This window comes from Prionailurus viverrinus, chromosome D3 (assembly GCF_022837055.1).
Source record: "Prionailurus viverrinus isolate Anna chromosome D3, UM_Priviv_1.0, whole genome shotgun sequence".
Classification (NCBI taxonomy): domain Eukaryota; kingdom Metazoa; phylum Chordata; class Mammalia; order Carnivora; family Felidae; genus Prionailurus; species Prionailurus viverrinus.
In genome coordinates, this window is record NC_062572.1 from 21,962,432 (window position 1) to 21,989,386 (window position 26,955).

At 46.4% G+C, this 26,955-nt stretch overlaps 1 protein-coding gene across 1 annotated transcript; it reads left to right on the top strand.

The window, feature by feature from the left end:
- Nucleotides 1-10,299: 10,299 nt before the first annotated feature.
- LOC125149392 (uncharacterized) lies at nucleotides 10,300-18,382 on the top strand. Its single transcript, XM_047828290.1, is given in 6 exon segments — nucleotides 10,300-10,450; nucleotides 11,626-11,721; nucleotides 13,256-13,402; nucleotides 14,389-16,365; nucleotides 16,368-16,751; nucleotides 16,857-18,382. Coding segments are annotated over 6 exon segments (3,777 nt in total). The 3' UTR covers nucleotides 17,879-18,382.
- The last annotated feature ends 8,573 nt before the right edge of the window (nucleotides 18,383-26,955 follow it).

Here is a 26,955-nt window from a genome sequence, read left to right on the forward strand (position 1 = left end):
GAGAGGGGACTGTGTCTATGACCAGAGTCATTGTCAATCAGCTGTGGGTACATCAGTACTGACACAAGGTTACACTTTATGGAATAAGATGATGGAACTGATGTGTGGATGAATGTTTGATGGGTGGCATGTTTAGTTTCAGACTCAGTATTTACTCCTGTTCATCTTCTCCAGACCCCAGGGGCATGTGCAGTTGAACTCTGATAGGTCATCTGTCCCTGTCTTCCTGGGATGCCCTGTGCTGTCTCACGTTACATTCAAACATGCATGTCTCTCTTTCCCCAGTTTAATAACAGATCTTTCTGCAGAACAGTGCCCCCCAAATGTGTCTCCACATAAATTTCTCACTGAAAAGAGACTCAGAGATAAGGTCTGTGGGACCAAGGCCTTTTGTCTCACTTCCTCATCTGCTTGTGTCACTGTGAGAAGCATAATTATGTCCAAACAGTAATAGTCAGTCTTGCCCTCAGGTTGCAGCCCAGAGATGCCCTGCATTGGCCAAGGCATCTCTGGATCCAGAGAAGCAGCTGGGGACCCCAGAGCCCTGGTGCTTATTTGAGTCTGAGTAGTAGTACAGGAGATACTGAGGAAGGCTCCCCGGCTTCTGTTGGTACCAATTTATGTAGTAGCTGCCGACATTGAATCCACTGCTCAGAGTGCAGGTAAGTCTGACAGTTGCCCCCAGAGATGCAGAGAGGGAAGGAGGCTGGGTCAGCACAGGCTGGGACAGGGAAACTGCAAACACAGACACTTATGGATGATGGATCAGAGACCAGGATAAAGTTTCCCAGGCTCTGATCCAGAGGGACTAATTTATTCGAGAAGTCTTCCCTGGGTCCCAGAGAACTGTCCCTACCTGTGCAGTGAGACAGGAGCAGAAGGAAGATAGGAATCTAAGCCATAGTGATGCAGCCCCAGGTCCCCACAGTGGTCTAGGCTGCCCCAGGCCTCTTTTTCTCCTCCGCCCTCTGTCACAGGAAGGGCTGTCCATGCAAATGAGTTCTATCCAGTGACTGCCCAGCCCCTCCCTGACCCCTGGTCCTGGAGCTCAGCTTACACCACACATTCAGGAAGATGGAGGTTGGCTTCAGCCCTAAGGAGAGCCCTGGGGGGAACACCTGCTGAGACAACATAAAGGTCCCTGCTCAGGGGACTGTGCCAGGCCAGAGGGGACACAGCTGCTGAGTCCCCATCAGGAAGCCCTGGGAAGCTCCTTTGACTGAGTGGTCCTCATTGAGCAGCTGAGTAGGGACCACAGAGAAGTCCCACAACACACCTTTCTGGTATTAAGTGGAAAAATGAAAATATCCTAAGAGAACTCCTATTGAAAAGAGATATAATACATAATTTCCTAAGAAGATTAAAAAATGGCTCTACTAGAAATAAATGGAGTAAACAGATCAATTTTAAAATGAAAGTGGAAAATGTTATTATCAACCACTTCCCCTGAAGGCAGAAGATTTGGACATTTTCACAGGAAACATCTAACAAAACTTCAGAACAGATGGTTCCACTTTATTTACTTCATATTTTTCCATAATATCTAGAAGGATGGATTATTTCTTAGTTGTTTAAAAAAGGCTGTAACACTGGAATACTACTTGGCAATGAGAAAGAATGAAATCTGGCCTTTTGTAGCAACATGGATGGAACTGGAGAGTGTTATGTTAAGTGAAATAAGTCAGGCAGAGAAAGACAGATACCATATGTTTTCACTCATATGTGGATCCCGCAAAACTCAACAGAAGACCGGGGGGGAGGAGAAGGGGGGAAAAAGTTACAGGGAGGGAAGGAGGCAAACTATAAGAGACTCTTAAATACGGAGAATAAACTGAGGGTTGATGGGGAGTGGGGGGGGAGGGGAAAATGGGTGATGGGCATTGAGGAGGGCACCTGTTGGGATGAGCACTGGGTGTTGTATGGAAACCAATTTGACAATAAATTTCATATTAAAAAAATAAATTAAATAAATAAATAAATAAAAAGGCTGTAACAAAAATAAACAAAAGAGCTATAACAGTGATAAATCCACTTTCCAAATAAATTTCATGAAATGGAAAATTACAGACCAATAACATTAAATATTGTTATAAATATTATAAATAAAATATTAAAAGATATTGTCATTGTAATAGGTCAACTTATAAGATATCAGAAAGCTTATTGTATATAAGTTTGGCTTAAACTCACCTTTCATGAATAATTGAGATAAAAGGCTTATGTAGTTCCCTTATTAGGGTTATCAGAAATTACTAACCGCCCTATCTCACTTCTGTGACCTCGCCTGCTTGCTAAATAGATAACTTAGGATGCAAAACGCTCCCCCACCCCTTCTACCAAGATCTGGCCCAGGCAAGACCAACATGTAAAAAGTCATTGAGAGGCTAAGAGAAAAGTTACCAGGTGTACTCACAACTGCAAAGAAAAATCTTTCCCTTCCCCTGCCGTTCCTGAAACCAGCCAGGGCGTGCCCGGTGGTAGTCTGACATAAAGGCGGAACCAATCAAGTTCTGCTGAATGGTTTGAAATAAAGGCGGGAACCAATCAAGTTCTGCTGAGCGTTTGAATTTAAATGTCAGCCTATAACAACTCTGTAACCTCAAAAAAAATCCCTAACTTGTTTGTGCCTGTCTATAAAAGAAGCTGTAAGATATTTGCTTGGGGCCTCTTGCGTCACCGGCGACGAGTGCGCGGAGGACCGGGTTTGAACCTGCAATAAACAACCCTTGCCGCTTGGCTTTGTCTCTGGACTCTGGTGGTTTGTTTTCGGGGGGTCTCTCGAATCGGGGCATATCATCATGTACTCGCTGCCCCACTGCATCTTAGGTGTCTAACTATGATTGGTCATTTTAAACCCTCTTAGGGTAAAGACCTTTAAATTGATAGGTTCCTGCCAAAACTAATGTCTGTGTGTCACAGTATAATTGGCTACCATGAAATGTTGTAAATTGTAATTGGTTAATTCTAAATAATGACATATTCTGACTTGCTAAAATCCCTATAAGCTCACTGATACCTTTGTTCGGGGCCATTCTCTGCACTTTTCTCCTTAAGATCAGGAGATCAGGTTTGGCCCAGACGTGAATAAAATCTTGCCTCACTTCTATTCAGCATCTGGTGGTTTTTTTCGACATCACCCTGTTTCAGTCATACAATAATAATAAATTGACACACCATTACCAGTGTGACTAATTCCAAAGGTATAAGTCAGGTTCCATATTGAGAAATATTTTAATATTCCACACCATATTATTATATCAAAAGATATGCTCTATTGTCCCAACTGATCTTGAAAGAGCCCTTGAGAAAATTTAACACTAAATCTTAATAAAAACCACAGAAAAATTCAAACAGATACATTTATAATGTGGTAATACACACTCTGTGTCTCATACTTGTGATGTAGTCCTGAGGTCAGCATCTGAGTTCATGGAGTAGTGAACAGGATCATTCCCACAAAGTTCAGGAAGAGGCAAAGGTGATAATTACTTCTGTTATCATTCAACATTACTCTACAAGTATTAGAAAATGCAATTAAAAGAAGTAAAATCAATGGTCACGAGTTATCTTTAAGGGGAAACAACAAGTGGTCATACTTAAGATCCAAATGGATATTGTAGCCTCAGATAGGTCAGTCAGGGAGGAAGTTAATGCAGAGATCTCCCCAATGAGTGATTAATCATTAAATGTGCCTAGTACTGGTGACACTTAGTGACAGAGGCATGACAAGTGGAACAAGGGCAGCAGAGAAGAGGTCTTGGCCCACTTGCCCTGGGGTGAAGAGTACTATGGAAGGTGTGAAGAGGGGCCCCCAGATCCAAAGTGATCATCTATCTCCCACTCAGGCTGCATCTAAGTGATGTCAATCATCACATTTATGGGGCTTCTGTCTCACATTTCTGAGACTTCCAGGGAAAAAATTGTGGACCTTTGTCGGTGTAACTAGTACACTGAGACATGGGTTGTGAGTCTTGTGCCACTGCATCTGTTTCTTGATGCATTGAGGAGACTCAGGATCTCCTTCTCCCAAAATCTGGCAAAGAATCACTACATAACAGACTGAAGGAGAAATTCCAGGACATTATGGAGACTCCACAGAGCTCAGTCTCCTGAGGTTCCATTGTGGGGATTCTGCCTACAAGCTCTTATTCTCTGGGTAGACTTTCCTAAGATCCCACTTTCTCCTTGGAAATGCATTCTGCCTTGTCTGTCAACTCCAGTACTACAAGACCCCTGAGAGAAAAGGGACTAGACAGCCCACGTTTGAAACAATATAGTAAGGGAGCCCAACCCCGGAGCTCACAGGGCAATGGGGGATCCCAGGTGAGGGCAAGTCTTACAACAGTGAGGACACAGTTTGCTCAACACCCCTCCAGGCAGCTCAGTGATTTATTAGCTGTCTGCCTAGCACCCTACAGCTCTGCAGGCCCCTGTGTATGAAAGGGCGGGCCTACGCCGGCGGACTCCATCTTGTTCTGTGTCCTTCACCTTGACCACACCTCCTCCCCTGAGTAACCCCCCCCCCCACCTGCCTAACAGGACTCGGACCCTTCCCCAGCCAATCGGCTGAGGCCATAGCCATTACCTCACCAACTGCCCCTAGGCCCCAATAAAACCTTTGTCCTTTTGAAACTCGCTTTCTCTCCCCGGTATCTCACCGCTGGGTTGGTGCAGGTAGGAGATTGAGCTCGAGCTAGCTCGAATAAAGTCTCTTTTGCTTTTGCATCGGACTCGGCTCCCTAGTGGTCTTTGGGGATCACGAATTCTGGGCATAACATGTACTTTGTTCCTCAGCTGGCCACAGTGCACACATACTCCAGCCACTATGATACCTCTCAGCACACCAAACACAGTGATCTTTCTGACAGTAGTTATACTCATGTTATAACCCAAGAGATTGAGAAAGGGCCATTCTAGGTCCATTATTGGAGCAGTGACATTCTCATACATGAGATCTTCTCTCAGTGGAAAACTATGACTTATTTCAAAACATAATCTCTGTCAACTATCCCTAGAGCTCCAGCCATATCTTCTGCAGTCACACATTGCACGTGGTACATGGAAGAGCAGTAAGGGGTGCCACGGGGACACACAGATGGGGATACTGCTCATGTGTACCCATGTACACTTGTTAATTCTGCAGGTCCAGCAATTTTTCCTTACGTTACCATTTCTTATTATTGTGGATAGTCCATGTGACTGTCAGGTGGACAGTCCTTGTCTCTTCCAGACCTTGTCTCTTCATGCTCCCAGTGACATGGTGCTCTGTGAGGTCTCCATAGTGCTGGGTGAGAATGGAGGAAGCTCAGACTTGTGTGTCATTTCCCCACTGGCCTGAAGCCAGTGTAAGCTTTGAGGCTCGAAGACAAGGTCTGTGGGATCAAGAGTTTTTGTCTCACTTCCTCATTGTCTGAGACACTGTGAGTAACGGTAGCTGCTCCCACTGTCACGAGCTGCAGCACAGTAATAGTCTCGTCCTCAGGCTGCAGCCCAGAGATGAGCAGAATTCCTGCATTGGCCGAGGCATCTTTGGATCCAGTGAATTGGCTGGGGACCCCAGAGCCCTGGTATTTATTTGAGTCTGAGAAGAACTACAGGAGATACCAGGGAGGGCTCCCTGGCTTCTGCTGGAACCAAGTTATAGAATAGCTGCCAACACTGAAGCCACTGCTCAGGGTGCACATGAGTCTGGCTGATGATCCCAGGTTTGCAGACATGGAGGGTGGCTGAGTCATTACAAGCTGGGTCAGGGAACCTGCAGACACAGACACTCATGGGTGATGGTGTGAGAAACAGTGGAAATTTCCACACAACTTGTGGACTGCTCACACAAGCTAGAAGGCTTCCCTGTGTCCCCAAAGCCTGTCTCCACCTGTGCCCTGACAGAGGAGCAAGAGGAGGACTGGAGTCCAGGCCATGGACACCCAGCCTATGGTCTCCACAGTGGGTTGAGCTGCCCCAGGCCTCCTTTTCTCCTCCACTTTCTGCCACAGAAGGGGCTGTGCATGCAAATAAGTTCCATCCGGTGACTGCCCAGCCCCTCCCTGAGCCCTTGTGCTAAAGCTCAGCCCACGTCACACACTGAGGGAGATGGGGTTGGCTTCACTACTGGGCAGAGCTCTGGGAGGAAGCACCTGCTGAGACAACACACGGGTCCCTGCCCAGGAGAGTCTGTCAGGACAGGGAGGACACAGCTATGGGAGCAGAGTGCCCAACACACAGGCCTGGGCTCCTGTGAGTGAATCATCCTCAGTAAGCAGTTGACTGGGGACCACAGGGCCATACCACAGTGCCCCCTGCTGGTTGCAGAGTACACACCTCACCAAGGCCTTAAATCCTGAGAGCCCAACCTGGTTTCTGTAACTAATCAAGTTCCTGTCTATTCATACATCTGTGGTCTGATTCTAGATATGTTGATTTCAGTACACTGTATCCGATTATTTTAGTGTCTCACTCCCGGGAGGAACTCCCATCTTTGGGAGGTCCAAGAATTTTCATCCATGTCAACTTAAGGTGTTTTCACTCCAGAGAAAATAGTGCAAACATTGTATCACTTCATCGGTATGTGATTTAGGTTATACATTCATTGTTAGTTTCCCATGTATTATGTATTAAAATAAGAGTTTTTACCCACTGTCACATAAATTGCATTGTGTTTCAGTCCTCCATTTCAGTGCAAAATAAATAGTTGCACTAATTGGTATTGTTGACAGAAGCATCATGTGATGAGGGAGCATAAGGCAAGCTGATAGGCTGTAAACACCTCCCCCCAACACCTTCCCCCACCCCAGGTGGGATATGTGTGATATTCCTCAGGCACTCCTTGATGCCCAAGAACAAAGGAAAGGGGAAAAGCCAAAGGTTAACTGATAAGAGCTCATAGTCCTGCAAGATCTAAGTCTCTATCACTCCTTCATAGTAATGTGGGAAACAAAGGCAGAAGGAAATGGCAGATAGAACTAAATTTCCTTATAACCTGCAGCCCATAGACAAATACTTGAGGCCGGCAGAGTAAAAAGTTTCTGCAGGAACTAATGCTTTGCTAGAGGGAAGACAACCTTAGCCCTACAATAGCTAGGCCTCTAGTATCCTGTGAGTCTTCTTTAGCATATGAAAATCTCACTAAAAACTTCCCTTGGACTTGACCTCCCCTGTGGCAGGATTCTCGCACAGAGAGTCTTACGAGGCTTTTCTTTCCAGGAAGCAGCTTTATTCCTGCCGGCACCACTCAGTTGGGTTTGTACCCAAAGAACTGAGCCCCGACCGCCACATGGCCACATGGCGTAGTTTCTTTACTTATTTTTTACTTCTTTGTCTCCCATATATGGTAACACACAAACATGCGGTCTGATTAAGTGGTCTCATGTTATAAGGTCATGAGGGATGTTGTCATGTAAGGGGATAGCCAGGTTGCTTTGAAGGTTTTTTTTTTTTTCCTTTCCTTAGGGAGGAGACCCTACCACACCCCAACCCCACAATATATAACCAATCTCTCCTCATGGTTCCCAGGCAGCTCTTTCTGCCTACGGGTCCTGTCCCTGTGCTTCAATAAAAGATGTCTTTTGCACCAAAGATGTCTTCAAGAATTCTTTCTGTTATGCCCAGAATTCGTGATCCCCAAAGACCACTAGGGAGCCGAGTCCGATGCAAAAGCAAAGAGCCTTTATTCGAGCTAGCTCGAGCTCAATCCCCTACCTGCACCAACCCAGCGGTGAGATACCAGGGAAAGAGAGCGAGTTTCAAAAGGACAAAGGTTTTATTGGGGCCTGGGGGCAGTTGGTGAGGTAATGGCTATGGCCTCAGCCGATTGGCTGGGGAGGGGTCCCGGGGAAGGGTCCGGCAGGTGAGGGAGGGTTTACTCAAGGGGAGGAGGTGTGGTCAAGGTGAAGGACACAGAACAAGATGGAGTCGGCTGGCGTAGGCCCGCCCTTTCATTTCATGGTTGTCAGCTCCGGATGCCACGAAACCCACTATCACCCCAAAGACCTCATCGTCATGTATGTCATTTTGCAGTTGCCGTGTTCACAGCATGTTATACTATGAAAAAAAATAAGTGCATGGAGGGAATAAAATCTCAGACATTTATTTTCTGGCTTCTTTCTTCCACTTCTCCATGTGAAGAACATACTCATGTGTCAACAGTGAATTCACGCACCGTAATTCTTCAATAGATTTGCCAGTATGGGATCTTTTCAAGGAATTTTAGTTGAGGAGGTAAATATTAGAATTTCTTGATCATATGATAAGTTTTACTTAATTCAACATTCTGTAGACAAATGACAATCTTACTGGTACTTAGTTAACTGAAACACTAGCAGATATTCATACGGCTGACCTATACGCTGCAGTTTATTTGCTCATGGATCTTCATTTCTGTGCTCAGAAGGTTCTCCATGATCCAGATGTTCCCTGTTTTTTCACTCCATAGCTGGAGGCTAATCATTGTCATAGACTCTGGGCCTGGAGTTCTCTCTTGTCCAACAAGAGAGCAGACACAGGATTGAAATGCAAGAGAAGCTAATGTCAGGGAGGAGACCAGAGTCCTGAGAAAGGGTCCTTGCTCCATTTTTATTAAGATCATAAGGCTTACAAGTGTGATGGACGTGCACAAACAGACAATGAAACTGTAAACATTAGCTCATGGGTGTGAGGGAAAGGGGGTTTCAAAAATAAGTGGTGTTCTGCGTTTGGGTCAATACAAAACAAGTCCTGGCACCAGGCAGATGGCAGGCATGAGGAGTTACCTGTGCTTACCTAAACTTGCCTAGGGGACAAGAAAGACAGAGCATGCTACCTCAGGGTCAACAAGGCAATTTCCATTTGCTAATCAGTTCTGCTCTGGGCAACTTTGCTCTGCTGCTAAAGTCCTGTTTTCCTGTTTTTGTCCTTCCTTCCTGTGAAAGCCCCTTTCTGCTATTGTACTAAATTGGAGGGTGTTTCCACCCTGAATACTTAGTCTTGTTTACTTAATGTTTGGATTCTTTCATCCTGAGATTTCCTATTCCTATATCTTTGTCCTACACTGGGGGCCTTTGCCCTATTTACCTAATCTTGGATGTGTTCGTCCTGTGGCTTTCTATTTCTTTATGCCTTGTTAATCCATCAGTGCAAACTCAGGGAATTCCTAAACTAATTCCTCACAAATCATGTCCTTTTCTTCTTTCCTGCATGAACCCATGGAATCCAGTCCATGGTACCATCACCTTCCCAAAGGATGAAGTTTATGATTTTCTTTTGTCCTCTATCCAAATATCAAGTGCCTAGTCCACATCTCCTCTCCAATCATAAAAAGGTCCACATGCAGAAATTACCTTTGCCTCAGATCTACTCCTCTTCGTGGAATTCTTATTAAGGTGAATTCACACATTCATTCAGCAAACCAGTTTTGAAGTTTTCTTTGGTGCCAGGCTGTTTTGAGCTTTGTAGATACAGTAACACACACCCACATGTGTGCACACACACACAACAAAATTCAAGTGTTGGACACACAGTGAAGTCAGTCACAGAGAAATGTCTCCATGCAGGTGATGACATGCAACCAGTGAACACCCTGGGAATCTGGACCCCACTGCTGGCTGCTGAGGGCCCCTCACCTCCCATAGGACACCAACCCTTAACTTCCCCATGTTCTGTCCACAGCCTGCCCTTGGTCTTCACACCTTCCTGCCCCATTCCAAGTGCCCAAGTTCAGACGCCACCCTCGCAGGAGCTTCCCAGGTTTGATATGAAACTAGTCCCTGTTCTCAGAGAGCAGGAAAAGTCCAAAGCAAGAGTCAGGACACTCTAGAATAGTAGGTGGAAGTTTTAATAAGCAAAGGGGACTTACCATACATGGCTTGCCTTGGGTGGCAGCATGACAAATGGATTCTCACATCCTCCCACTACATCTTAAGTTTATGAAGAGGGCTTTACTGGGCTCAGGAAGGTATACATCACATCAACACCACATTACTATCTCAAAGCTACATCCTTGAAACAGACTCTGGGAGCAGCAAAGGCACGTACCCACATTCCACAGACAAGGGAAGGGGTGAGGAGACTCAAAGGGCTTGGGTCCAGCTCCTGGGTCAATCTGTGATTACAAATTCTTTATGACATTCCACAGCACCTGGCCATGCAGAGTTCCTCCTGTTCCTGTCCATGATTTTCTCATTTTAAATTCTTATTAGGAACTTTTATTAGGACTTAAGTTGGGAGACAGGTGATAAGCTGTTTGAGGAGATGGGACAGAGGTAGGGACTGGGAAGTATTGGTCCCTGAGGAGACAGTGACCACTCCTTTCACATGACATGTGATAGCATGGAGAAGGGTGAGGAGGACCCAGGCCATGGTGGAAACACAAGCTCTAAGTTCTTCAGGCCCAAAATCAAGGCTGGGCTCCCAGGCCTCTGTCCCTTCAGCGCAGTGCAGAGCAGGGCTTGCCCCTATGTGCACATCTGCTCCCTGCAAGGTTGGTATTTAACCAGGATGGAATTGCAGACTGAGAGAACAGTTCTCATGGGTTTCACAGATTGTGTTTCCTCTCACGGGCAGTAACTTCATCCCTTGGGACACACAGGGCCTCCCCAGGTCCCTGCGTCACAGTCTGTTGGTGTAGCTTAAGTGCATGTCTTCAAAAGTCCTCATGCCCCAATTTGATTTCTCAGGTTTCCCCATAGGACTCCTGCACCTCTACTGTCCTGCCATGAAACGCAGACACTGAGTCCATTATCCTGGAGCCTGTCCCAGGACCTGTCTCAGCTCTCATCTTCCATGGCAGAATCCTTCAACTCTCATTCAGCACACATGGGTCTTCCTAAGACCAGTCCCCATCCTTGTCTCTGGAGTGAGAGGAGAAGGACTGACTTATTTCACTTAGCATAATACCCTCCAGTTCCATCCACATTGCTGCAAGTAGCCAGATTTCATTCTTTCTCATTGCCAAGTAGTATTCCATTGTATATATAAACCACATCTTTATCCATTCATCAGTTGATGGACATTTAGGCTCTTTCCATAATTTGACTATTGTTGCAAGTGCTGCTATAAACATTGGGGTACATGTGCTGAAAAGAACAGCTTTAAATCCAAATGACAGCCCTGCCTTAGTTTAAAGCCAAGTTTTCTTTTCTGCTTATTATGGATCTTTGATAAAAAAAAAAAATACAAATGCTGAGAAGTCTGTTTTGCTTGCTGTTTGCTACGAGCATTGTGAAACCTTTCCTGAATGTAACTCGCTATAATAGAGTAAGTTGTAAAACTTCTTAAATATAGTAAGTAATTGTACATGAACTAACCGGCATTTCTCGCTTCTGTAAACCTGCTTGCTTAACACATTCCTCCCCTTCCCCCTTCCCCCTTTTTCTCCCACCACAAGTAACGGACAAAGCCTTCCCGCCAAAGGACAAAGGACGCCCAATCAGAGAACAACAAATGTCCTTACTTTAAAATCAACTAATCAGGCCCCTCATGATTTGAAACCTCCCCTGTGCTATTTGTCTCTGTCCCTAAAAACGCTGTACCAACCCTGATCGAGGCCTCTTAGCGTCACCGGCAACGAGTACACGGAGGTCCAGGTTCGAACCTGCAATAAACGACACTTGCCGCTTGGCTTTGACTTATGACTCTGGTGGTCTTTTGTGGGAGGTTTTGGAACTTCAGGCATTACATTTGGAGGTTCCACCGAGACCTCCCCCGAGCCCACCAGACTTCTGGTCAACGGGTCGTATCTGATTCCGATCGGTAAGTAAGATGGCTCTAACGTACTTCCTTTTCTCTCTGATCTGTGTCTCTGAAGAACCGGTTCTGTCTGGAAGCTGGTGTGACCCTGGCGGACGCGCTATAGGGCACCTGGCCGGGGTCAGTTGGAGACATCCACTGACATCTGGGGGCCTTCTTGGCCCATCTGGGGGCCTTCTTGGCCCATCAGGGGAACTTCTTGGTCCATAGGGGGGCCTTTTTGGCCCATCAGGATTCTTTTCTGTGGGCTGCTTATGCCCAACGCACGTGCGAACTAAATACTTTCATTTTCTCTATAAACTTCCAGAGTGCTAAGAAATATCTCTAGGCGTCTAAAAGAAAAACCATCTAGGCATGCCAATTGTTACCCGTATTTTAATATGATGTGTGTCTGTGTGTTAAATTGACTAGAATGAATGTTGGGAGTCAGGGCCACGCGCCTGACTTACCCTATGTGTAATCCCACAGCATAAACTACGGGATTCGAGTGGGCTCTAACCCGATTTCCGCGGTGATCCTCATACGGCTTAAGGCGGTCAAAATTTATTTTGATCCAAGCAGGGGGTTTATACCTGCCCGCCCATGCTAAGAGGCACCTAAGTTCCCGCGAGGGACAAGGACGGGCGAGTACACGAGTGCTTCTATGTCAGTCTAAATGTATTGTCACCCCTGGGCCCTTGTAATAACCGCCATCCTAGCCGTAACCGTTTCTATCGGGTTGGCCGAAACAGCACCAGAAAGTTGGAACCGCTGCGAAAGATTCTTGTTGGTTCTTGTTTTTCTTTCATGGGTCAGATGCTTCATTGGAATTAAGTGTTTTCTAGGCTGATCAGAATTAATTATTCCATCCTTTGTTCCTCTCTCCTCCTTCCTCAGCTCCCTGCGGCTTTCCCTCCTACCCCTCCGCCCGGGGCCCAGCCAGGCCGCCAGGGGTCTCACCCTCGGAAGTCGCCTGCGCGAACTCCTCCACCGCTAATTTCAGCCGCTTCAGGGACCCTTCCGTGCCGCCCCCTGGCCAGCGGCACCCCCCCCCCCCCCCGCATCCGTGCTGCCCGCGCCCCCTTCTCTTCTCCTCTTCCTCAGAATCATAACATGGGCCAAACGCAGAACACCCCTCTCTCCCTCCTCACCAATTTCAAAGATGTAAGAGCTAGAGGACACAGCTTAAGCCTAGACATTCGCAAAAGAAAGTTGATCACCTATTGCCGCTCTGAATGGCCCACCTTTGGGGTCAATTGGCCTACAGAGGGAACCTTCTGCCTCCCTGTGGTCCTTAAAGTAAAATCAAGAATTTTCCTACCAGGAAAAGGTCACCCGGATCAGATTCCCTATATTCTGGTATGGCAAGATTTAGTGGAAAATCCACCTCCTTGGATGGCCTCTTTCTTGACAGCAGGGTCATGCCAAATCCTAGCGGCTAAACCTATCAACCCACCCAAGCCACTAACTCCAACTGCATCCCCTGTCCTCCCCGACAGCCAAGATTTACTTTCTCTCGACCCTCCCCCTTACCAGATTCCTCCCCTTATTCCGCAAGCTGCCCCCATCCCTGCTCCCGACCCCATTCCCCCTGCGCCGGCAGAGCCTCCCGTAGCCCAGCCAATGGAAGAACTAGAAAATAGGGAGGCTCAACCCGCGCCCATGCCTAATGGGGGCGAAATCCAAGGGCCAGCTGGACGTACCCGTAGGCGGGCCCCACATGAGCCAGGACTCCGCCTTCCTGGCTCCACCGTAGCTCTACCCTTACGGGAAATAGGGCCTCCCGATGATACGGGGAACCCCCAGCTTCAATACTGGCCCTTCTCCACCAGTGACCTATATAACTGGAAAACCCAGAATGCCCGATTTTCTGATAATCCTAAAGATTTAATAGCTCTCCTGGACAGCGTTATGTTCACCCACCAACCCACCTGGGATGATTGTCAGCAACTCCTCTGAATCCTGTTCACCACCGAGGAGAAAGAATTCAATTGGAAGCAAGAAAGCTGGTGCCTGGAGATGATGGCCAACCCACTGCTAACCTTGATCTCATTAATGCAGCTTTTCCCTTGACCTGACCCCCACAGGATGGCTGGGACTACAACACGGCAGAAGGTAGGGGACTGCTGCGCATTTATCGCCAGACTCTAATGGCGGGTCTCCGGGCTGCTGCACGCAAGCCCACTAATTTGGCAAAAGTGTATTCAGTAATACAAGGTAAGACAGAGAGGCCTGCCACTTATTTAGAAAGATTAATGGAAACCTTCAGACAGTATACCCCCATGAACCCCGAGGCCCCCGAAAATCAAGCTGCTGTTGTAATGGCCTTTGTAAATCAGGCAGCCACTGATATTAAAAAGAAACTCCAGAAACTAGAGGACCTGGAGGGAAAACAGATTCAGGACTTACTCCACATTGCCCAGCGTGTCTATAATAATAGAGAAACTCCAGAGGACAGGCAACTTAAAGCTACCGAGAAAATGACCAAAGTCCTGGCTGCTGTTGTCCAAAAGCCCCTGGATAAACAAAAGCCCCTAGATAAGGACCAGTGTGCCTATTGCAAAGAAAAAGGCCATTGGGCCTGAGAATGCCCTAAAAAGAAAAAGCCACGTCATGATCAAAAACCGTGGCAGCCAAAAACCACACCCGCCCTCTTCACTCAAGATGCAGAATAGGGGGAACGGGGTTCAGATCCCCTCCCCGAACCTAGGATAACGCTACAAGTGGAGGGGAACCCAGTTCAATTCCTAGTCGACACAGGGGCACAACATTCGGTCTTGATCAGACCCCATGGAAAAATTTCTGAAAAATCTTCCTGGGTCCAAGGGGCTACCGTAATAAAAAAATATCCCTGGACCACCCAGAGGACTGTGGACCTAGGAAATGGAAAGGTCACCCATTCCTTCCTAGTCATCCCTGACAGCCCCTGCCCCTTATTAGGAAGAGACTTGCTCACTAAAATGGGGGCCCAGATTCATTTTACGCCAGGAGGCCCCCAAGTGACTGGCCCTCACAACCAACCCATGACTATACTTACTCTAAGATTAGAAGATGAATATCGACTCCATCAGGAGCCACCCTCACAAAGTCAAAACATAGAGCCCTGGCTCCAGCAGTTTCCAGAAGCATGGGCTGAAACTGGGGGTATGGGGTTGGCTAAATATCGCCCAGCTCTATTCATAGAGCTGAAACCGGGGGCATATCCAGTTCGGGTCCGACAATACCCGATGTCAATGGAGGCCAGAAATGGCATCACGCCACATATCCGTCGCCTCCTAGACTTAGGCATCTTGCGTCCCTGCCATTCAGCCTGGAACACCCCCCTGCTGCCTGTACGAAAACCTAACAGTGCGGACTACCGTCCGGTACAAGATCTAAGAGAAGTTAACCGCCGAGTCATGGACATACACCCAACAGTACCCAACCCCTATACCCTCCTAAGTGCCCTCAGCCCAGAAAGACAATGGTATACTGTCCTTGATTTAAAAGATGCTTTTTTCAGCCTGCCTCTGGCCCCCAAAAGCCAAGAGCTCTTCGCCTTCGAGTGGTCCGACCCTGAGAGAGGCATAAATGGGCAACTCACCTGGACCCGGCTCCCCCAAGGATTTAAAAACTCACCCACCTTGTTCGATGAGGCACTTCACGAAGATCTGGGTAAGTACTGGAATCAAAACCCTGAAGTGACTCTCTTGCAGTATGTTGACGATCTTTTAATCGCCGCTGAGACTGCCGAAGCTTGCTTGCAAGGCACCAAAAATCTCCTCCAGACACTTGGTGCCCTGGGGTACCGGGCTTCAGCAAAGAAAGCCCAAATTTGCAGATCCGAGGTAACCTACTTGGGGTATCTGTTAAGAGAAGGCCAACGATGGCTCACTGATGCACGGAAGGAAACTGTCCTTCGCATCCCCCGACCCACAACGCGAAAGCAGGTAAGAGAATTCCTGGGATCGGCCGGGTTCTGCCGCTTGTGGATACCTCGGTTCGCCGAGATGGCTAAGCCTCTTTACCTGGTCACCCGAGAACAGGCGCCCTTTGAGTGGACAGAGGAAACTGAGCAGGCTTTCCAGCAAATTAAACTCGCCCTGTTGTCGGCACCAGCCTTAGGGCTCCCCGATGTCTCCAAACCCTTTCATCTCTTCGTAGATGAAAATAAAGGGGTAGCCAAAGCAGTGCTGATGCAACTCCTTGGCCCATGGCCCAGGCCCATTGCCTATCTTTCAAAAAGACTAGACCCAGTAGCGGCTGGCTGGCCCCCTTGCCTCCGTATGATTGCTGCTACAGCTCTAATGGTAAAGGATGCTGATAAGTTAACTATGGGACAAGAGTTACATGTCACAACCCCTCATGCCATCGAGGGAGTCCTCAAACAACCTCCTGACCGATGGATAAGTAACGCCCGACTGGTTCACTACAAGGGACTATTATTAAATCCCCTCAGAATCATTTATACTCCCCCCTGAACACTAAACCCTGCCTCCCTGTTACCAGACCCGGACTTGGATACCCCCCTCCATGACTGTGCTGAGATATTGGCACAGGTTCATGGAGTTCGGGAAGATTTACAGGATCACCCGCTACCAGACACCGAAGTTACCTGGTTCACTGACGGCAGCAGCTTTGTACATCAGGGTCAAAGGTACGCGGGGGCAGCAGTCACAACTGAAACTGAGACTGGGCAGAGCCTTTGCCAGCAGGCACCTCTGCCCAACGGGCTGAACTTGTGGCCTTAACCAAGGCACTGACTTTGGGAAAAGGCAAGAAACTAAACGTGTATACCGATAGCAGATATGCTTTTGCTACGGCCCACATACATGGAGCTATATACAGAGAGAGGGGACTGTTAACTGCAAAGGGGAAAACTATCAAAAACAAAGAAGAAATATTGGCTCTTTTAAAGGCACTTTGGCTGCCTAAACGACTAGCCATCATACATTGCCCAGGCCACCAAAAACCGATCACACCGGTGGCCAGAGGAAATAATTTGGCTGACCAGGTGGCCCGAGAGGCGGCATTACAGGTGGACTGTGTTTTAATGACCACCCTACCAGACCCCAGTTCAGCTAGTTTACCAGAAAATCCCACCTACACTAAAGAAGACCTAAACTGGATCCAAAAATTACCTTTAACTCAGTGCCTTAACGGCTGGTGGAGAGCAGCAGACTGTAGCATAATTCTCCCAGAAGAAATGGGAAATAAAGTCTTATCCAAGATGCATCGAGCCACTCATATGGGCACAAGAAAAATGCAAGACTTAATAAGACATGCTAGAATCACCATTAAAGACTCCAGGACAAAAATTGAACAGATAGTTGCTAGCTGTAAAGCTTGCCAACTAACTAACGCCACCAACCATGGGAAAAACCCTGGCTCCAGAACCCACGGAACCAGGCCGGGAGCCTATTGGGAAGTAGACTTCACCAAGGTAAAGCCTGGAAAATATGTATATAAATATTTACTAGTGTTTATAGATACCTTTTCAGGATGGACAGAGGCCTTCCCCACCAAACATGAGACTGCGCAGGTAGTAGCAAAGAAAATGTTAGAAGACATCATGCCCAGGTACAGATTCCCTACCCTAATAGGATCAGACAATGGACCAGCATTCGTTTCAAAGGTAATACAAGGGATAGTGCAGTTTATTGGGGCCGATTGGAAACTACATTGTGCATATAGACCCCAAAGCTCAGGACAGGTAGAAAGAATGAATAGAACCCTAAAAGAGACCCTAACCAAATTGACCAAGGAGACTGGCGCTAACTGGGTAGTCTTACTCCCCTACGCTCTGTTCAGGGTGCGAAATTCCCCCTACAAACTGGGATTAACCCCCTTTGAAATCATGTATGGAATACCCCCTCCTATAATTCCCAACCTACAGTCTAATGTGTTAACTGAATTTGATGATCATAAACTTCTTATTTCCCTGAGGGAACTCCAGCGCACCCACCAGAAAGTTTGGCCCAGACTGAGAGCCATTTACGAGACCGGGCCCCCTCCTGAGCCGCATCACTACCGACCCAGAGATTGGGTATACGTGCAGAGACACAAGCAAGAGACCCTCCAACCACGGTGGAAGGGACCCTACATTGTGATCCTAACCACACCCACTGCTCTCAAAGTCGACAGGATTGCTACCTGGATCCATTACATCCACGCCCGACCAGCTGATCCCTTAGCGGTTTGAGAAGACTTCATGCTGAAAGCCAACACCGCCTTGACGGTTGACCAGAGTAAGACCCATCCTTTAAAACTGACTCTGCGTCGAAAACCTGACCCCGAAAACCGGCTGAGACCAAAGGCCTGGGTGTCCCATACCAAGACTGTTACAGCAGCTCCGGACCCACAATGATCGAAGGAACACTCATTAGCGTGCTCCTGCTCACCTCCTATGGACTGATAAGTATTGCGAGCAACCCCCATATACCCTATACTTTAACTTGGGAGGTTTCTAATTTGGAAACCCAGGAAGTCTATAATACTACCACAGCAGACGATACTCCCCTAAATGCCTGGTGGCCTGATCTATATTTTAACCTAGAGGACGTGGCCGTAACCATGGGGGTACTTCCCCCCACCGGAAGCCGCCAGCGTCCTAATCCGTCATGGACCGGAACCCCAGAAAATGAAAAAAAGCGCATAAGATCTGGTGGGTTTTATGCATGTCCCGGGTTCAGAACAGGAGCCATGAGAAAAACCTGTGGAGGAATCGAATCCCTCTACTGTAAGGCTTGGAGTTGTGTCACTACCAATGATGGAAGCTGGAAATGGGAGGTAAAACCCCATTATATTGACATGAAATTTGCCAGCCCCTGTCCCAAGCAAACCCGTGCCTGTAACCTTATCCGTATCAAATTCCTAGAGGACGGAAAAAAGGAAACAAGATGGATTACAGGACTAAATTGGGGAATTTACCTGTATCGGGGACCACCTTACTTTGCAACTGTTATTCAGATAAGATTAAAAATAAAACCCAAAGCTTCACCAACACTAATAGGGCCAAACCAGTCAGTATGGCCCACAAGTAAGCCTAATACTACCCCGCGGTCCACAAATAAGGGTACTAATCCTCCGGCCACTCAAGTGGTCACTGTAACCGGGACTACTCCAAGAAAACCCCAAAAAATTCAAATCCCATTCAAAGATGACCCCTTATGGGTAATGATGAATACCACTTATAAGGCCTTAAATCATACTAAACCCAATGAAACAGAAGCTTGTTGGCTGTGCTATTCCATAAAACCTCCATTTTACGAGTCAGTAGCAATAGTAGGAAATTATAGCACTGCAAACAACTCAGACGCTTGCAGTTGGGGACAGGGAAGACCCAGCCTCACACTACCAGTGCTTACGGGAAATGGGACATGTATAGGAACAGTACCAACAAAATATAGCCACTTATGCATAAGTTACAGAAATATATTCAATACTTCAGAAAACTGGATTATTCCATCAAATAACTCATGGTGGCTTTGTTCTCATGCGGGATTAACCCCGTGCCTCTATAAGGATATGTTCAATCAGTCAGAATTCTGTGTAATGGTAATTGTGTTCCCAAAAATCATATACCACACAACTGAGTATGTAGACCAGTTGTGGATAGCACCCAAAAGAGTAACTAAGAGAGCACTCATTACTGCAGGGGCTCTAACTCTGGCCACCATATTCGGACTCGGGGCCATTGGAACAGGGACAGGGATCTCGGCCTTAACTATACAAAACAAGGGATTTAGTATACTTAGAGAAGCAGTTGACAAAGATATAGAAAGCATTGAGACTGCCATCACTTCGCTTGAAAAATCCCTAACCTCCTTCTCGGAAGTAGTTTTACAAAACAAGAGAGGATTAGACCTGCTGTTCCTACAGCAAGGTGGTCTCTGTGCAGCACTAGGAGAAGAGTGTTGCTTCTATGCTGACCACACAGGAATAGTAAGGGATTCTATGGCCAAGATCCGAGAAGGGCTAGCCAAACGAAAAAAAAGAAAGAGAACAGGAGGCAGGGTGGTTTGAATCCTGGTTCAACGCATCCCCTTGGTTAACTACCCTGCTCTCCGCTTTACTCGGGCCTCTGGCCATTCTACTTCTCTCTCTCACATTAGGCCCCTGCATCATAAACAAAATTATTAATTTTGTCCAAGACAGGTTCAATGCTATACAATTAATGGTCTTACGAACTCAGTACCAACAGCTCGAGACATTACAAATAGAAAACTAAAGATCCAAGATTGGCTCTTTAGGCACAAGAAAGGGGGAATGAAAAGAACAGCTTTATTTATTTATTTTTTTTTTTAATGTTTTTTTTTTTTCAACGTTTATTTTATTTTTTGGGACAGAGAGAGACAGAGCATGAACGGGGGAGGGGCAGAGAGAGAGGGAGACACAGAATCGGAAACAGGCTCCAGGCTCCGAGCCATCAGCCCAGAGCCTGACGCGGGGCTCAAACTCACGGACCACGAGATGGTGACCTGGCTGAAGTCGGACGCTTAACCGACTGCGCCACCCAGGCGCCCCAAAAGAACAGCTTTAAATCCAAGTGACAGCCCTGCCTTAGTTTAAAGCCAAGTTCTCTTTTCTGCTTATTATGGATCTTTGATTTAAAAAAAAAATACAAATGCTGAGAAGTCTGTTTTGCTTGCTGTTTGCTACGAGCATTGTGAAACCTTTCCTGAATGTAACTCACTATAATAGAGTAAGTTGTAAAACTTCTTAAATATAGTAAGTAATTGTACATGAACTAACTGGCATTTCTCGCTTCTGTAAACCTGCTTGCTTAGCACATTCCTCCCCTTCCCCCTTCCCCCTTTTTCTCCCACCACAAGTAATGGACAAAGCCTTCCCGCCAAAGGACAGACAAAGGATGCCCAATCAGAGAACAAATGTCCTTACTTTAAAATCAACTAATCAGGCCCCTCATAATTTGAAACCTCCCCTGTGCTATTTGTCTCTGTCCCTAAAAACGCTGTACCAACCCTGATCGAGGCCTCTTAGCGTCACCAGCAACGAGTACGCGGAGGTCCAGGTTCGAACCTGCAATAAACGACACTTGCCGCTTGGCTTTGACTTATGACTCTGGTGGTCTTTTGTGGGAGGTTTTGGAACTTCAGGCATTACAGTGCCCCTATAAATCAGCACTCTTGTATCCTTTGGATAAATTCCTAGTAGTGCTATTGCTGGGTCATAGAGTAGTTCTATTTTTAATTTTTTGAGGAACCTCCACACTTTTCCAGAGTGGCTGCACCAGTTAGCATTCCCACCAACAGTGAAAGAGGGTTCCTATTTCTCCACATCCTCACCAGCAAATGTTGTTTCCTGAGTTGTTAATTTTAGCCACTCTGACTGGTGTGAGCCACTCTGATTGGAGCCATTGATATCTCAATGACACACCTGAGATTTCTGAACAGGGCTCAGTCCCACACAGGTCTAAGGTGACACTTCCCATCCCTCAGTATCTTGACCTTCCCAAGCTAACACTGCCACCTGGTCACCATAAAAGTGTTCACTCAGCCTGGAAGGATTCAGGCTTTGACACCAGAGCCTGGTCCTGCCTTCTGCAAACACCATTATCCTTCCAGGACTGTGGATCACAGTTTCAAATGTGAGGCATCCCATGGACTTGGTCTGCAAGAAAGTTCAGTTAGAAAAGGCGGCTGTGGTAGGTGAGGGCAAGTTGTGAACAGGCCTGAGATTCATAGGGAATCAGGGAAACATGAATTTCGCTAAGGAAAAATATCACTATCACTGCTGATGACATCATTTTTTAAAAAAAAAGAAGACTCACTTTGTCTAAACTTATGTTTGAAAATAATAATAATCACAGAAGAATAAATGATGTGGTCTGTCAGGGCTGCCATAAGAAAATTATTGTTCACACGTTCAACTCTTTTTCTTCCTTTAGCCCCCCAGAAACAGCAGATTTTTGTCCTCTCTCCAGAATTTTACTGCTTCTAAAATGTGATATAATTATGATCATAGTATGAAAAATATCCTGTTTTATAAGTGTGCCCCCTAGTGACATCTTAGTTGGTTCCAGTGTAATGCCCAAAGTTCCGAAACCTCCCACAAAAGTCCACCAGAGTCGTAAGTCAAAGCCAAGCGGCAAGGGTCGTTTATTGCAGGTTCGAACCTGGTCCTCTGCGCACTCGTCGCCGGTGACGCAAGAGGCCACGATCAGGGTTGGTACAGCGTTTTTATAGACAGAGACAAATAGCACAGGGGAGGTTTCAAATTATGAGGGGCCTGATTAGTTGATTTTAAAGTAAGGACATTTGTTGTTCTCTGATTGGGCGTCCTTTGTCCTTTGGCGGGAAGGCTTTGTCTGTTACTTGTGGCGGGAGAAAAAAGGGGGAAGGGGGAAGGGGGTAGGCTAGGTGAGGAATGTGCTAAGCAAGCAGGTTTACAGAAGCGAGAAATGCCGGTTAGTTTATGTACAATCACTCATTCCATCACATATCGGACTACATTTAGGAAGGTTTACAACCCATTCTACTACACAGTGGGTTACATTCAGGAAAGGCCTCACAATGCTCGTAGCAAACAGCAAGCAAAACAGACTTCTCAGCAATTGTATTTCTTATCAAAGATCCATAATAAGCAGAAAAGAGAACTTTAGCTTTAAACTAAGGCAGGGCTGTCATTTGGATTTAAAGCTGTTCTTTTCACCAGGTTTGGAGGATTATATATAATCCTGGAATAAACATCCATGTGCAGATAGATGTTGGGTTCCCTTCAGTTTTTAGTCATTATAAATGAATCTACTATACCCATTCACATACAGGTTTTCCTATGGGCAAAAGTTTTTAATTTTTTTTAATTTTAAGTTGGAAAATATTTCAAAAACATCAGAAAATAAGACAAAAGTAGCCAGCACTGGATATAGTCATGTACATGATAATATTAGATGCAAAAAGCACTGACTTATTATTCAAGCACATGGGTAGAGCTGAGATCCCATGATATTTTCAAGGTCAAAAGAAATTGTTTCATTTAATTTAAATCAGGAAGAAGACAATGAATACAAATTACCGTAGAAGTAAACTGTCCCCAGCTGATAAAGACAAGACATTTCTATTTTCAAGTAGATTCTTTGTCCAGGAATTGGCAGCTCAGAGTGACACTGAGGACAGAAGGGAGAGGAGGAGTCTCACTTGTAGGCAGTGCTCTCAGATGGACTTGGGCTCAGGCCATCAGCAAAAGAATAGGTAGAATCACAGACTAAGCTGAGCAGATAGTTGCTGGTGTATTCCCCCTCTTCACGATTGAGTAAGTATGATTGAGTAAGTAGGTTTCTGTGTCACTTCCCCACACCCTGGAGCACTGTGTGAGCTCTGAGACTATTGTCCCATGCTGAGCAGTAATAATCAGCCTCATCCTCAGCCTGGAGCCCAGTGATGGTCAGAGTGCCTGAGCTGCCAGACTTGGAGCCAGAGAATCGATCAGGGACCCTGGAAGGTCTCTTGTTATCACAATAGATGATGAGTTTGGGTGCCATTCCTGAGATCTGTTGGTACTAGTACATATAATATCCACCCCCAATGTTGGAGCTGCTTCCAGTGCAGGAGATGGTGACCCTCTGGCCCAGGGCCGCAGACACTGAGGATGGCTGAGTCAGCACAGACTGGGCCCAGGACCCTGCAAGGGGGAGAGACACAGAGAGGGTGATGCTGGAGTCTAGAGATAAGAGGAGGAAACAAGCCCCATGTATCCTCCCAGAGCCCCCTCCCCTGCCTCCACATCTAGTCACCTGTGCAGTGAGCCAGGAAGGTGAGGAGGAGAGGAAACCAGGCCATGGTGGAGGTCAGCACTAATCCTGCCTTGTGTGGCCACACAACTGACCAGAGCCTCCCTTAATCTCTTCTTTCCCCTCTTCATCCTCTGAGAAAAGGAGGGCCCATCCATGCAAATGAGACCTCAGCTCTCACTGGGCTTGGGTCAGATTCCTCTGTCTGAGGATGTCAGGGGTGTGGGGAGGTCCCAGCTGTGAGCCCTGAGCAGAGGACATAGGCAGTGCCAGGTGACATGTACTGCTCTGATCACCGTTGACCCTCAGAAAAGGTCCCTGAGAGCCTCCTGGAGTCCAGGCCCAAACACACCTTTGGGTGACATTGTGACCAGAACCCACCGCAGACTGCTCCTGACTCCCCCCTGCACTGTCCACTGTCCTTTGCCTTAGGGCCAGGCCAGTTGTCCTCTTATGTCACCTCTCCTCACCTCAGGACAGACTATATGCTCTACTCAGACTCCACGGCTTCCATGGCTGCTCATGGGTCAAGACTCAGGGGGTGTCTCTACATAAACTCCTCCTAGAACAGGATCAAGTCTGGAGCGGTGACAGGTCCCCATGGACACATGGCCCCTTCAGTGCAAGATGCTGGGTTTTTTTTTCTCTAATGTGATCCCTCCCTTGATAGAAATTCAGCAATGTGTCTCCAAACCCTAAAAATAGTTTGTTCATTTCTTTTTTTATGTTTATTTATTTTTCAGAGAGAGAAAGAGACAGAGCATGAGCGGGGGAGGGGCAGAGAAAGAGGGGGACACAGAATCCAAAGCAGGCTTCAGGCTCTGAGCTGTCAGCACAGAGCCAGATGCAGAGCTCAAACTCATGAACCATGAGATCATGACCTGAGCCAAAGTCAGACGCTCAACCGACTGAGCCACCCAGGCACCCTCAAAAATAGAACTTCAAAAGTTCTTTCAAAATGGCTTATAAATACATTGTTCTTTGATCTACTCCTTGGTCAAGTTTCATTTTACTGGTCTCTTCATCAATGCATGAGTTGTTAAACTATCTCACATTTGTTCAGTCTCTATAAAAGAGTCACGTAGTTGCCTTAAGTCATCCAGGCTACCTCTGATCCCAGCTCCAGGGACACAGAAGAGGGATGTGTCTGTGATAATGTCTCCTGTGGGCACGACTCCATAAGGTAGGAATTCTCAAAAATGACCCTGGTATGACTTGGGGACAGTAGACTGGGGGATTGGAAAAGAAGGGGCCAGACATGGAGTTGTGTCTGGAGGGTACTGCACTGGGCCTCTGGTCTGGTCCTCACCAGAGGGAGACAGGTGGAGAAGAGAAACATGGGTGGTGGTGGGCTATATTCAAGAGAGAGTTTTTTTGAGCCTCTTTCATCTTTCTTACTCTGTCAAGGAAGTGGAGCCATAATATGAATATTTTTATTGCTTTTTGTATATCCTGAGACTGCTGAATTTCAGATCAATACCTGGTGGATAGGATTGGGTATCAACTTTCCATAAGTCATGGCTTCACTTAAGTTGGTGGCTTGAAAACTTAAGCTACAGATAGGGAGAAAGCATTTGCAATGTCTATGAGGACAGACTGATATTTAGAAAATATCAAGATTTAGGTCAGTAAAGAGAGAAGCAACACAATTAAAAATGACCAAATGATATGGATTATTAATTTCCCAAAGAAGATATGTAAATAGCCAATAAGCACATTAATTATACATAATACCATGATGCAAAAAAATATTAAAAATTAAGTCACAATAATATCCTCATTTCAGAAACACAAGAATGGCTTAGAGCGAGCAGATCCCCCCAGTGGGGGGGCAGCAGATAGGTGGGTGCCCGAGGCCAGGACTGGGGGGAGACTGACTGAGAAGTGCAGGAGGGAAGTTAATGGGTGCTGGTGATGATTTATATCTCTGCTGTAGGATCCATTAAAGAGCTCATACATTTGTGCTCCTCAACAAACTTGTGCTTGAAATACATTTATGTTATTTTATTAAAAAATTCACCTCAATAAATTTGATATAAAAACCCAATGCAATTTTGACAGTGAAAGTACGATCGGTAGTATACTTTTCAGAAGTCATGACTATTGCAAAGAGAATGTTGATGAAATTGTGGTTAAAAAGATGAAAAAGGGGGGCACCTGGGTGGCTCAGTTAGTTAAGTGTCCAATTTCAGCTCAGGTCATGATCTCATGGTTTGTGGGTTCGAGCTCCACACTGGGCTCTGTGTTAACAGCACAGAACCTGGAGCCTGCTTCAGATTCTGTGTCTCCCCTCACTCTGTCCCTCCCCCTTTTGTGCTTTCTCTCTCTCTCTCAAAAATAAATAAACATTAAAACTTTTTTTTAAATAAAAAGATGAAAAAATAAGAAACTAATGCCTTCTGCTTTAGATTAAATACAGTAATTACATTTATTTTCCTAAAATCACTTGACCTTTCTTTCTTTATTTCTTTCTCTTTCTTTCTTTCTTTCTTTCTTTCTTTCTTTCCTTCTTTCTTTCCCTCTCTTTCTCTCCCCCTTCTTCTTTCTTTCATCTTGAGTTTTCTATGGGATCTGGATCTGCAGATTTGAAAGCCCTCACTTGTTGCCCAGTGATATCCCATGACAGGCCTGTTCCTATGAATTTCAGAGCCGTCTCACTGATGGAATTACCAAACACAGACAGCATGTCCTTCCAGGACAGACTGACTTGGAGTCAGACTTGTCTCGGGGTTGGGCACAGCTATAGTTGCTTTGTGTTCAGAATGTTCAGGATTGAGCAAGTGCTCATTCAGCCACCCATGACTGATGAATAAATTGCTGTTACCCAAATTCACCTGGAAACCAAAAGTTTCTGTCGAAGGTCCCACATTTGAGTGGAGGAGAGGTGGATATAAGGTCCGTGAGGTCACAGATTTTATAGCCCTGGTTTGGGTCAGAAGATTTTTCAGCACAGGTTCAGCCTGACTGGACATGTCACTGCCGTGACTGAGAGAGTGACAGCCCAGCTCTGAAAGCACAGGCAGGTTGTGTCTTGCATGTCCATGGGACTTGAGTTCTGTGGGAGCAGCACTGAGGCTGTTGTCTGAGAATCAATGTCATGATCAGTCTCGGGTACTTAACGGAGCCCCGAGATGGTTGGGAGCTGAGATGCCCACAGAGATAGAGACTCACCTTAAGATTCCTGAGCATTATCATAGTTCCAGGAAAGCAGATATTCAAGGCTCATCCTGGCTGCCTGGATGTCCTACGCTTAATGTCCCTGATGTTTCCTACTGATGGAGACTGTGCCTCCTGTAGATGGAGACACGAAGGACAGCTGGGTGAGCACAGGTTGACCTTGACTTCCAGAAAGACAGAGAATTCTGGAAACTGCAGAGTCCAAGACACTATACACTCAGAGAGAGAAGACAGCTGTGTGTGTGTGCGTGTGTGTGTGCGTGTGTGTGTGTGTGTGTGTGTGTGTGTGTGTAACCAAAAAAGAGGCCAAATGGCCTCCTGTCCCTTCTATGTCTTCTTCTGTGGGATGG